Source organism: Galeopterus variegatus, unplaced genomic scaffold, assembly GCF_000696425.1.
Source record: "Galeopterus variegatus unplaced genomic scaffold, G_variegatus-3.0.2 Scaffold4860, whole genome shotgun sequence".
Lineage (NCBI taxonomy): Eukaryota > Metazoa > Chordata > Mammalia > Dermoptera > Cynocephalidae > Galeopterus > Galeopterus variegatus.
The window spans coordinates 140,156-154,441 of record NW_007730971.1 but is presented as its reverse complement, the minus strand read 5'-3'; the positions used below and the strand labels follow the sequence as shown (position 1 = coordinate 154,441).

The 14,286-nt window shown below is 38.1% G+C and overlaps 1 protein-coding gene across 1 annotated transcript in view; it reads left to right on the top strand.

Annotated features, from left to right (window-relative positions):
* The first annotated feature begins 1,398 nt into the window (after positions 1–1,398).
* The window catches only part of PAK7 (p21 protein (Cdc42/Rac)-activated kinase 7), a 114,655-nt gene continuing 101,767 nt past the window's right edge, over positions 1,399–14,286 (top strand). Inside the window, exon 1 of the mRNA XM_008588478.1 lies at positions 1,399–1,609. Coding sequence (XP_008586700.1) covers positions 1,406–1,609 — 204 coding nt within the window. The 5' untranslated portion in view covers positions 1,399–1,405. The remainder of the gene's footprint in view (positions 1,610–14,286) is intronic.

Here is a 14,286-nt window from a genome sequence, read left to right as displayed (position 1 = left end):
CTGGCCCCATTCTTTCTCTCATGGAGCTTACATTCTAGTAGGGAACACAAGCCCAAGCACACCGTTACATGTAATTAATTAATTCCAAGTGGATAAATGCTGTTAAGGATATATGCATAGAATTGTAGGAGGTATGACCTGCCTATTCCAGTCTAAGGGCTGATATAAGGCTTCCCCAACAAAACAACATCTAAGCCAAAACGTTATCTTTTATAATCTCTACAATAGTGTTTTCAGGACTCCCAAAGTGATTGTGATTGTCCTGTTCACAGATGAGTAGATTCAGAGAGGAAAAAGCAATTACCCAAGGTCAAGCTAACAGATGTCCTACCTGGGATTCAAACTCAGGTTATCTTATATGTTTTCAATACCATAAAGCATACTTTGCCTATTTTACATATTTTCTAAAGGTATTATGATCATTGGATATATTTTAACTAGGTAAGACATATTTTAACTATGTTATATCAAACAAATGAATTACAGTGTACAAAATTCTAAATATAGTTTTCTGTGAAAAAATGAGTCTTCCTTCCTGCCTTGTCCCCCAGGTTCCCTTCTTAGGAGGAAGTGTCAGTCAAGTTTCTTATATACTTGTCCAGAGGTACAGTTAATATTTGCTGTACTTACTTTCTGCCAGATGCTTTTCTAAGTGCTTTACAGATGTTTACTTGCTTAATACTAGTAACTTTATGTGGTGAACATTATTAATCCATGTTTTATTTATACACATATTTTATTTTTCCTCACAAATGTTTTGAATTTTAAGTGCATACCAAAATTTGAGATGATTCTCCCCGAGCACTGGTCAGCTTTAATTTGATAATACCTCATAACAAACAAGTCCAAAATTCCAGTGGCTTAATTACAAACATTTATTTCTCACTTGTGAGTCGGCTGTAGCTCAGCTATGGCTCAGCTGGGCTTGTCTGGTCTTGGCTTCAGACTGGAGGTTGGGTTTGTGTCTAATTCATGCATTTCTCCTTCCAAGACCTAAGCTAAGGAAGCATCACCTATCTGAGAGAAGTGGCTTGCTGTCTTCCATTCACAGTCCATTGGTCAAAGCAGATCACATAGCCAAGTCCAAAGTCAATGGGTTGTAACATCAAAGTCAAGGGTTCGGATCCCACACCAGTCATCCACCAAAAAAAAAAAAAAAAAAATCAGTGGGGCAGAGAACTACATTCCACACTGCAAGTTCCAGGAGAGAACAAAAAATTTTAAATGAAATTATCTAACCTAGACACCCTGAAAATCCAACTTTAATCTTTTGCTGCTGGTATCTAGAGGAATAACTGAAAAGATGTAACTGTGTATGCATTAACAATTGCTTTCTTTTGGTCTTTTGCTGGCAAGATGTAAATAGTTGCCTATTTTTTGTTTACATTTCCCAGGTTTTTACATCATGTTTGGAAAGAAAAAGAAAAAGATTGAAATATCTGGCCCATCCAACTTTGAACACAGGGTTCATACTGGGTTTGATCCTCAAGAGCAGAAATTTACTGGCCTGCCCCAGCAGTGGCACAGCCTGTTGGCAGATACGGCCAACAGACCGAAACCCATGGTCGACCCTTCGTGCATCACTCCCATTCAGCTGGCTCCCATGAAGGTATGGTGAGGATTCCATCTCTAGGTTGGCTTAAGAAGCACGTTCTTATCTGATGCATGCACCATCTTTATAAGCAAGCTATAAAATGCCTAAACCATGTGTCTTCTTTAAACATCCACAAACTATCCACAATTATTCTTCAATGATTATATAATGTTCTTCACTTTCTGTAAATTGTAGCATATGAATAGGAATCTCAGCTTTCAGATGTGAGATATCTTAAAAATCAGACACATCAAATACAATCACAAAATAGGAAATTTTTTTTTCAACTTTAAATGGTGTTTTCTAGTCTTTATAGGAAGAACATTATCCATCCCCTCTGGTTAGTATTGGCGATAGCTTCTGGTCAAATGTTATGTTAGACAATCTTTTGTTATTTTCCACTTTCTCTCAAAATAATTAAACTTTTCTTTTATATAAAATGTAGTACTAACAGATTTTAACAATAATATATTTATAAATATATATACATATTTTCTATATAATCAAATCTATATGTAAGTATACATACATATCTTCAAATTTGTCTTCATAGCCTGAAGGAGAGCTAGTTCAAGTAAAAGCAAATAATTTGAGTCCTAGAATAGGATATAATTTACCTTAAACAAAAGGCTGGTATTTTGGCAAAGAATGTTCGTGAAAATAATTGCATTAAAGCAGAAAGCAGACCAAATAAATTTCAGATATGCCAAGTCACTACCAAGAAAATCCAGGCATTACAGTTTCCTTTTGCACTTCAGAATGAAAAGAATTTAACAAACTATCAGGCAACTGCCCAAAAGCTCTCTGTGGGAGTTAAACATTGTCAAAGTTTATTAACATGTTATCCAATAGATCATTCCAAAGTTTTGTAATCCAGTTAAAGCATGAAGTTCAGATTCTTCTCTTGCTCAGTATATTAGGAGACATCTGTGCTACAAGAGTACTTTATTCTGTGTTAGCATGAATATTGCATGAATTGTGTCTAAATAATATGCAAAGCAAAACTGGATATATTTTTAAGGAAATTTATTTTTTAATTGAAATATATTGATCTTACATATTTATGGGGTACAAAAGCTGGATATATTTTTTAAAAGATGCAAAGAAGAAGCATAGCTGATAAATTATGGGAAATGCTTGTAAAATATCACTTGGTCTGACTAAATTAAAATTGTGATTCCATCATTTATGCATAGTCTTGGTCATTCTGTTCTGGTATGGAACATATGACTCTGTTCTGCCCAAAGATCCTTACAGAGTCTGATAATCCTGCATATTATGAGCTTGATTTTTTGGTAGGATTTTGAAACTTTTTGGACCAGCTAAAATGTTAACTACACAAAATGTGGATATTTGAGAAGATCGATTTTTAGAGTTAGAGGGACTCTCCCATTTCAAACAAGTATTGATTGATACTTAATATCAACTGACCAATTAACCAACTCTACTAGTTAATACTGGGCAATATCCTACTATTGAGCATAATTTTCTCCCTAAGAGAAGGCCAATGCTTCATTAATGATCAAATAATACAGTGGGCCATATCTAAAAATATTTGGGATCGAAAAGAATTTGATTTTAAGTTTAATTATTTTTCTCATATCCCAAGTTTTTACAAAACCCCCAAAATTGAATAGGTAGTGTGCCCAGAAAAGTCCTCTGCTGTTGATCATCACAGTGAAGGAAAGATACTCAAGTGAAACTAAGGCTTATTTTCTTATCGTGGAGTTATATTATTATGATCATTATTGGATAAGGATCATTCTAGAAGGAGGCAGAGTCTTAGAGAAACATCCTAGCTACAAACCCAAGACATGTGCTGTCTTGTTGGAGAGTTTGTTCGTTATCAGGAATGGAGAGAGTATCATTTATAGCACCGTGGTTTTCACTTGCCTGGGTCCTAGCAGATCCTGTCTAGCAGAGAGGAAAGACATTCCCATCTTAGTGGTAATTCACCATGCTCAGTGGATGTAGGATTTAGGAGGACTGTCTACCTCATTTCTTCCATCTCCTGCGTGGGCTGGCTTGTTATCCTTTCCTGTCTGACAGAGTTTATTAGTCCCACTGAGAGCTGGAACAAGATTTCCTAACTGCTGAGTTCCTGAGCCCTGTGATTCTTTTATTCCATTCAGCCTGTACGTAATGAAAATGTTTGTTATAGATATTTAAATGCTAACTGGGTGAAGACTAGAAAATACACCTCAAGTGTAACAGCCCTGGATTTCTGCAAGGGGGACGTCAGGCACAATTTTGCCATAGAGAAAAAAAAAAATATATATATATATATAATAAATATAAAATATAAACAGACAAGGAAAGACAACATGAGATTCAACTGAATGACACTTAAAAACAATACCTCATACTCTCACTAAACTTCTTCAGAGTGATCCTGTCTTTCTGCAAATACTATGAGTGCAATTATCACCGTTGGCAGATGGTGGGTGGACAATATTAGTGGTCAAAAGGAATCCTTTTGATTCTACCAACCTCTAAGAATAAGTAAAGTTAAAAGGCTTAAGGGGCCATAGTATGCCATGTGGTTTGGATAATCCCATTTTTTGGAAATGTCTTCTCTGGAAAAATCTTCAAAGTAACTTGAGAATGGTGTATTATAAATCATGCAGAATGTATCTCAGAAGTCAGAACAGTCCTTGAAATAAAAAGCTATGAATGAATTGACAGAAAGAACTGGATAGGTAGAGTTTTGCAGGTTTAATGCCTTTTTGGCAAAATTATTTAGATTAAATAGAACTGACAATTCTAATTTTGTCAAATTGTCCTTTAAAGTGGGTAAAGAAAAATGTGAAAAGAGATTATGATGTAAGAACAGTCAGTGGAAGAAATGAATCACCACGTATGTTGTGGCAAAGTGCTGGTCCTTCATTATTTATCAGCAAGCCTCAGACAGGCTAGCTCTGAGTGGACATCTGCTGTTGCAACCAACACTCTTCTCTGATCGGTTGGGATGTAGCTGGTCCTAGTCAGAACCTCACACTTACGTAATGTACCTCATGCTTACCAGCACGCATCACCTGTGTAGACTTACTTATGTCAGTGTTTCTCAGACTATCCAGTGGATCAGAATCACTGCCAGGCTTGATAAAACACAGACTGCTGGGCTCTATCCTGAGTTTCTGATCAGTAGAACTGAGATGGGGCCCAAGAATTTGCATTTCTAATAAGTTTCCAGGTGCTACTGATGTGATCCTGGGCACCACATTTTGAAGGCATTGATTTAAGTAGTTATAAAGGAATTTATCCACATAAGGTGCAATCAACAGGCATTTACCTGGCCAAGATTTCCAAAATATCAGAAATTTAACCAGAAGCCACAAGTTAACTTGGACTTGTGTCAAAATTGAAAGTTTATATGCCCAAGCGAAAGGATTGTAGGCTAACCAAGGTAACCCGAACACTCAAACGGGGGAAGATACTTCTAAAACATTTGGCAAATTTCTTTGAGAAACTCCACTTTATATCTAACATCATTTTGTCCACAAGAACATCATAAGGGGTATTACCAAAATTCCTGCTTAATTAGATGTGTTATATAAAGGGCAGGTTGAATGTCATGTTTGTTTTTTCTTGCCTGGTGGTTCTCAAACTTGGACTTTCATCAGAATCTCCTGGGGAGCTTGTTATAACTCAGATTCTTGGACCCCATCCTAGAGATTCTGATTCAGCAAGTCTGGAGCAGCCCAATAATTTGCATTTCTAACAAGTTCTCACATGCTGCTGATGCTGCTGCTAAGTGGGGGGACATACATTAAGGACCACTGTTCTAGGTGGACTGAAGCTGGGGCATAATGATCATCTTTTCCCTTTGTAACAGCCTAGAAAGAAATCATTTGAAAAATGCTAAAAAAAAATACCAAGGATAATATTTAAAAGCCTTTGTAGCTTCTACCTAAAGTGAATACTTAGCACATCTTAATATTTGCTTCAGATTTGTTTTTAATTTTCAAGTAGGATCATAGAAATAATATTCAATAGTATTATTTGACATTTTTAAATTTTATAAATAAGGTCATGTCATATGTAGGTATGTAGTATTCTTTAACATCTTTTTTTTTTTTACTTAACATCATTTGAGTTAAATTCATACTGATATATAGAAAATGAGTTTATTTAAAAATTTTTCTATAGTCTCTTTTAGAATTTATCCATTTCTCAACTAAAGGATATTGTCAAATGTTTGCTATTAGAGATAATATTGTGATGAAGATCTCTGTTTATGTCTCCTTAGGCCATTGATGAGAAGTGTTTTTGCAACAGTTCTCAAAGTGTAGTCTGGAACCTCTGAGGGCCCCTCAGATTCTTTCAGGGAGTCTGCAAGATCAAAACTATTTTCTTAATAATTCTGGGGTATCAATTGTCTTTTTCACTCTCGTTCTCTCCCGCATGTACAGTGGAGTTTTCCAGAAGCTACATAACATGGGAAAATGTCACTGGTTGATGCCTAATGGATCATGTGCTTTATATTTTTATGTTTGAAAGTTCTTCAGTTTTGATATCTAACACAGTAAATATTGATAGACATAACATAAACCAAAGACTTTCAGGTGCTCGAAAATTTTAAGAGGTTGCTGAGACCAAAAGTTTGAGAATCGCTGTTTGGGGGCTCACATCAAATTTATAACTTACTCTTCACACACTGCTCACTCTTTTGATTGTTTTGTTCTTTTTTTTTTTTTAATGGAAATAGACTTTTGTCTTTTCCAGTTGGCTAGTAATCTTCTAGTCTGTACAACTTTCTCAAAGATGATTGAATATAATACCCATTCACAGAATATAATTTCACTAAACCAGGAGTTTTGAAGTCATTTAAATGTACATCCCCACTCTCTATCCCTTTTCTAATTTAGTTTTCTAAGTCTTCTTTCAATCCTTTCAAGTTTGAAGAGTCAGAGAATATCAAAGCAAAACTGGGTCTGACTTGATTTCCTTCATCTTTGTCATGTTGTTATTTTAGTTATTTTATCGTCTTCCAAAGCTGAGTTTCTGTCTCTTCTTTTTTTTTTTTTCCTAGTGGCTGACCAGTACAGGGATCGAACCCTGGACCTTGGTGTCATCAGCACCACATTCTGACCAAATGACCTAACTGGCCAGCCCTATCTCTTCCTTTTTTTAAATCTTCTTCCCTTGACCTTTATATTAAAAACTATCCCATTCACAAAAATGGGTAAAGTCAAGAGAAGTAAATCTTCAAGTCTGGGCACAGTGCTCCTGAAGACCAGTTTCATTTTCCTTCTCATCATAGTTCATGCGGAAAGCTCATTGAAGAGCGACTCTACCTTGATTACTCTATAACTCTCTACCTTTCTCCCTTTTCATGATTCATAATTTTGCATTCAGAATTTAAGTTTTTAGAGCTTCATCATCTTTCTTAGTCTTATTTCCATGGGGTTCTCCCTTTCTTGAATTTTTTTTTAAATCTTTCCTAAAGTACAGGGCAACTCTCTGACATTTTCTAGCATTATTTCCCTCTAACCCAAGGTAACAGACTCTCCCAAGGTTTCACACCATGTTCACATCACTGATGTGCTATTCCTTGTTGGCGAGAATTAAGTCTAGAGGGGCTATTTCTTTTGGCACCTCCTGTACCTTCTGAGCATTGTCATCGAGGAATTCAAACTGTGTCTTAGATCTCTGTCATGCTCTTAGCTGAATGGATCTCCCAGTAACTCTGAGAGCAAGGGCTGCCCCATCATGACTTTTCTAGCTCCCATGCCTGTTTATGGCCTGTACCATGAAAGCCTCACACTACCCTTCACCTGGGCTGAGTGGCCTCGGTCCTCTTATTTTCACACTGGTGTTTTCCACCAGGTCTCCTCTCCAAGCTCATGGATTGGATTCCTCACGATTTTCCTATCCTCTTAAGTTAGTGTGGTTTGAGCTCCCACTGTTTTTTAAAATCTGTTTCTACTAAAATATAATGTTGAGCATAGAAGCATCTTTCTTACAACATGAAATTTAATGCCCCAATATTCACCCACCTGGGCTTCCTCTTTCTGTTTCTAAGTGTCCATCTGGGAGATCATCAGGGCACTTTTATGGAGGTAACAATGGAGCCAGGAGAGGGCCCGTGAGGGGGATATATTCACAGGTAGAAGGAAGACCTACTTCAAAGACCCTGTGGTAGGGACAATCTTGGGGAGTTTAAAGGAAAAACAGATGACTTGGGTGGCTAGAGCACAGTGTGCTGGGGAGAAGGGAGGTGTGGTCACATGGGCAAGTGGGAGTTGGATGGTGTGGTGGCTTGGAGAAGCCACAGTCAGAAGTTTGCTATTTGCTAAACTTCTGTGCATGAAGGACACAGGTCTCAGATGAAGAAATTGTTCTATTATGAAATTAATTTATTCATTTAAAGGTCAGATCCAATTTGGAGTGTACCAACCATATTGATCTGACATGTAATCCTGCAGGTTTGAGGGGTGTATTAGTTAAATAGATGTGAATAGTTGGGATGCAAGGGTCCTTCCAACTGTGTGAGTGTCAAAAGACATTTAAGAAAAACACAAACCTTCTTATAAAAGAAATAATGTATATGTTTTGGATAGCTAATGTCATTGAAAAGCAAAATGTAATTATGAAATGAAACTTATTGATCAGATTACCTTTATTTTAAAAACTCTAGTCAAAAATACCATTTCAAAAGAACTGCAGCTGTGTTCGTTGAGTTGATCAGAACCAAGGCTCTCACTGGGAAGACAGATTGTTAGTCCTTTGCTAAAATTACCTCTGATATTTCTACACTTGCAAAACCAGTGAGGGCAACAGACTTGGACTCTCACAACTCTCTTGGTGCCTATTACTTTCTGAAGTCTCTCCATCCAATTTCAATGTGCCTTTTCAACCATCCCACTATTACAGAGAATGTGCAAGAAAACCCATCACTCTGGCCCCAAATTCTCTCATTTGCCTAAATTCAGAACATTTGGGCAAAGTAATTTTGTTTCAAAAGAAGAGGAGAAAACCAAAGCCAAAGACAGATTTATATATCTTCATTTCTATGATTCCACCAGATTGAGAAACTTCTGAAAAGTAGTTTTTCATTGCATCAGTAAGGTTAGTATTTGATGTGCATTGTGACAGCATATCATCTCAGCCCCCATATGTCTACTCCCCACCCCCTCCAACACACATTTACAAGTAAAAATTGACATCAACTTCAAAAGAAGTCCCATCTTCTTTTATTTCATTGTTTTGCAGTGTTTTATTTAAGGTACCTTAACATTTCCTCTCAAAGTCTGAGCAAACTTAAGCTCAGGTGGCCTGGTTACTACTTCCAAAATCAAAGGCTGATGTTTTCAGAGAAGAGGGTATCACCCCAGGAAAGTTACCCTTGCAGGTACCCACCCCTTCTTCCATTTTGAGCAGGGCAATATATTAACCATCCCCCTTCTCCAGGCCTCCTGGCGGGCTCATCCTGGCACCCAGGGTCACAGTTCTGTAATCCCGAATGGATGATTCCACACCTGAAGCTCACTGGAACCAGTAAAATATAACTGGAATTTCATACCCCATGATCCCGGCATTTGGAAGACAGCTCCCAGGGTCCCAATTAAAATTGGACCACTGAGACCACATGAATGATGCTCTGAATTACTCCCTCTCAAGGGTTGAGCATCTCCTGTCACCCTCAAGACCAAGATAAACATAAAAAGAATGTACCATCTTAAAGCAATTATCTGAAACAGGTAATATTGGAAAGTTATTTATGACTAACTGATGGTTAGGTCTATTTCGGATGTTCTAAAACACCTTCCCCAGCCTTCCTGCAGGGACTGTGGTCTACTTTAGCTCCAGGGAGAAAGTGACAGATCAGACCCCACATAGTGACAGAATAGATGCAGGGGTGCTGGGACTACCTCAACTTGATTGATTTGCCCCAACTGTACTCCCAGAGCCAAAGCTGGTGTGAGGGCAAATCAGGCATCAAGTCTATGTTAATCTGCAGTTTTTGTTGAAATGTCCTAGGAAACAGGACTGCCCAAAATTGAGCTATGGTTATTTAACAAGAAATAGTATTTTACAGAGTAATAAATGTCTAATATTCATGATTTTGTGGCATTTTTATGACAGCTAATGAATAGCTTTAACCCAGTTATATAGATAAAGAAACCATGATTCAGCATAGTTAATTGATTTGTCCAAATTCACCCAATTTTTAAATAAGTTGAACCCAGTTCTACTATCAGAGATCCAGATGCATTTGGTCTCCTCATACACTTTCTTTCTTCCTCCTGTGCCCCTCTTTCCTAAAGGACCAATGATTATTTTGCATACCTCTCCTGAAGTGTTTGCTTTTAATAGGAGGATGATAGGAAAAAGGCAATCATAATTCCAAGGAGAGAAACTTATATTTTAATATCAGACAGGTAAGGGGTGATGGTATCTTCAAGCAGGAGATTTTTTTTTTTTAGTTTGCTTCAAGTAGCACAAGAAAGATGAATTGGCCTGGAGGAGGTTGTCAAAAAAAATCACAGAGATGTCAATGATCGATCATGGCCCCGTGTACCAGATGCCTTGTTCCACAGGTGCTTCACATGTGCCATCTCTGGTAGACCGAGTTATTAAACTCAGTCCTTCATTCTTCTCACCACAGCCTCATTAAGGGTTGAGTACTTCTCCACCTCTTGAATTTGGACTTGGCCATGTGACTTGCATGGCCAGTGGGGTTATGGAAGCAAAGGTTTGTAATGAACAGCTAAGACTTTCTTTTGTGTTTTGCCATCGTTATATGAACATCATTATAAAAAGAGCCTTGGATAGCTCAGTGATTACAGAAGAGTGAGTGGCACATAGAGCAGAATCACCCCAGACTACTGTATTTCTGCAACTTGAAGCAGAGCTACCCTAGTCCCATCCTCATTGTATGACTTGTGGGGTAGTTTGTTAGGCAGCATTATTGGATAACTGACTGCTATACTGTCTCACCTAGCCTCCATGTCAACCTTTTCAAGTGGGTGATATTCACTCTATCTTTTAGGCAAGGAAAGCAAGGCTTAGAAAGGTTAGAGAATTTGTTGAAGTTCCCGTAGCTAGTAATTGGAAAGGCCCAGTATTCAAACCCCAAACCTATACAACTCCAAAAGCCCATGCTTGTAGTCACTACACCACCATGCCTCCTAATAATAAGGGTATGCTTAGCCATGAAAAAGTGTTACACACATAAATTATGCTAAGTCAGAAAGTAAAATGCTTGTAAAAAGACAAAAAGGAAAAAAAAAATGCTTGCTTATTTCCTTGCCCTGCCTTTTCATCAAACAGATGACACAATGGAGGCTCAGGTAGGCACAGTGATTTTTTTTCCCCCAAGGTTACAAAGCATGTTAATGACAGATATTTCTTCTATCCAATCAATTGGCAAGGAATGCTTCTGATTTAAGCATTTAAAAAAGCCCAGATTTAGCCCAAGATCTCTCACTTACTTGAGAATCTGACAAGGATATCATTTTAAATACCTACCTGTGATTTCCTATAATTACTGCTGTATGAATTTATTTTCTAGGTGTAGAGTACTCAGATCCCTTTGCAGAGTCTCTCATTTTGCATGTAATCCACACAGTCTTCTCAAGTGAATTAGGCAGATTATTTAAACAAGAAATGTCAATGAAGGTGTACACCTAAAAACAAATGAATAAACCTTCAAATGTGTGCTGTTCACTCTCCCCCCACTATGGCCTCTCCACTCCCCGAGCTAATTGTACTTGAGGGCAAACATCAAGCCCCCAGATTACAAGTGTCTCTCTAGACCTCTGTGGGTTCCCCATAGAGAGGCTTGCTCTGAACTCATCAAATGAGGATTGTTATACTGTGACATCTGGAAAATTCCATATAAAGTGAAATGATATTTTGAGGAACACCTTATTTGCCCCAGCCCTTCTTTCCCAACAGTGGTGACCTAACTGAAAATAATCCTTTTAAATCAAAAGAAAAAAGAATGTGGCTCTCTGTGACTCCCACTTATGCTCGGAACTTGAAAGATCTAATTTTATCTCTCATTTAGCATCTTATAGAAAGTGGGACGCTAAGATGGCAGTTTTAGGCTTTTCAGGTAGAACTGTCAAGTTCTAAAGTTTTTATTGTTTTGTCATGTGATTTTAAATAGAAGCATTACAGTGCCCACTTGGTACTAGTGATAAATCTATCACTTCAACCATTTCCAAGCAGCACATCACTATCCAATTGATTGGCTGCTATGACCATTACCTTTAAGGTTAAGGGTTTACAAAAAAGACTGTGCCCAAGATGGTGCAGATCTAGAAATTTGCCTTCATCACTCAATCCATCACCTATTGAGAGTCTTTCTATTAGTTTCGTATTGCTGCATGACAAATTACCACAAACTTCATGGCTTAAAAACACACTTATCACAGTTTCTACAAGTTCAGAGTCTAGTCATGGCTTAACTGGATTTCATGGGCTACATTCTCATCTGGAGGCTCAGCTGGGGAAGAATCTACTTCCAAGCTTATTTAGGTTGTTGGCAGAATTCTTTTTTTTTCTTTCAGCTTTAGAACTCATGACCAGCAGGAAAATGAGAGCAAGTCTGCTTGGAATTTATGCATATATAGTAACATAATCGCAGAAGTGATATTCCAGAAGTAATGTAAGGTAACCGTGGGACTGAACATCCCATGACCTTTGCCATATAACACAACTATGGAAGTGACAGCCTGTCACCTTTGCCATATTATATTGTTAGAAGCAAGTCACATGTCCTGCCCACATTCATAAGGAGATTACACCCAAAATATACCACCCAGTCTGTGGTATCTTGTTATGGAAGCATGAGCAAATTAACACATATGTTTTTAGGTATTTGTTACAGCAGTACTCCACTTCTAGACACCAAAACCTGTATTAGTTTTCTATTGCTACATAACAAAATACCATAAACTTGAACTTAAAACAACACACACTTGTTAATGTTTTCAGTTTCCATGGGTCAGGAACCTGTTAATGTTTTCAGTTTCCATGGGTCAGGAGCCTTTCCATTGGTCCTCTGCTCAGGTCTTGCAAGGCTGAAATCAAGGTGTTAGCTGGGCTGAATTCCCTACTGCCTTCTCATCAGAGGCTCTACTGGGGAAGAATCTGCTTCTGGGCTCATTTAGGTTGTTGGCACAATTTGGTTCCTTACAGCTCTGAGGGAATGGAGTACTGAGACCAGGAAGGAAGAGAAGCCAAGAAAGAGTTTGTTAATGAACAGGCAACTGCTGTGGGCAACCAGGCTCAGTCCTGCTGGGGGTGCTTCAAGACCTTGTAGAACACACCTCAGAATTGTTCCACAAGGAGCAAGGAAGCCAGGTCATCTATCCACCAAACCCAATCATTCATTGGTTTCAGGTTGCTCCCAGGAGTTAATTCCCTGGCAACTCCACATTAGCCAGGCATTTCCCAGCAGCTAGAGAATGTCTTCAGGTAGAGAGACTCAGGAAACTTTCAGCACAGAGAAGAAATGTCTGCAGATGACCTCCAGGGTGGGCTGAGGGGATAAAGGTGCAGTACCAATGGCAACTGCTATCAGTATAATATCAGCTTTTATTTCTTTATCAGATTTTTATTGCATACCTACTATATTTTAGACCAGATATTGTTTTGCTCTAGAGTGTACAATCTAATGAGGGAGACAGACTTGTAAAGACAAAATAAAATAAAATAAATGTCCTAGTAGAGGTATAAACATTTTGTTACGGACACTTTTAGAACAGATGACTATACCTCCTAGAAAATTTAAGGAAGGTATAATTTTGGGTTTTAAAAAAGAGTGTAATCTTCATGCCTAATGAAAGAATACCCCTTTATAAGAAGATAACTTTACAAAGAGGCAGCAATAGTGTCTTGCCCAAGAGCCCTCTGGAGCCAGAGTATCCAAGATAAGTCTAAAATCTTGATTCTACCTATTCCAGCTATGTGACCTTGTACAAGTTACTCAACCTCTGTGTGCTTCAGTTTCCTCATACGTTAAAAGTGAATAGAATAGTACTACCTCAGAGGGCTGGTGGGAGGATTGAACAATTTAATACATTATAACATTAGCAGTCAATAAATGAAAACTGAAACAAACCCAATTGTCACACGTACAAAGTGTAATGAAAATTGCCTTTTTTTAGGAGAACAATCGTGTGTTTCTTTTCTTTCACAATCAGTAAAACAAAGACTGTATATATATGTCTCAGTCATTTTTTAGAATACTATTCAGAACAATTTTATAGGTAACTCTCTAAATTATACAAAATGTGAGTCCTTAGGAGTTCATCAATTTTAACAGCAAAACACCCCAGATCTCTTTCACTGAGGGGTGCATTCAAGTGTGAATTTCCTAAGGGCGGATTTCCAATGATATCTTTCACTTCAAGCCTGCAGGATGCTGCAGGCCATTACTCCTACCATGAAGCAGGAGCCAGAGAAATGACTTCTTTGCAACTGCATCTGTGACATCGGGAGGCCCCTCCACTCTCCTCATCAGTCAGCAGCATCTTTGCTAGACATGCCAGCTGTTAAGCTGAGAAACCCCAAGCCAAGTTCACTTCCTGAAGCCTATAGGGGTGGGAAACATGGGACTATTTAAAACAGCACCAAGGAGAGATTCAGGTAGGAACAGATTTCTTCAAAATCTCCATGTCCTGAAGCCAGATCCTACTTATGTGGAGCAGAAGGCTGGAGAGGTAGCATAGTGTGAT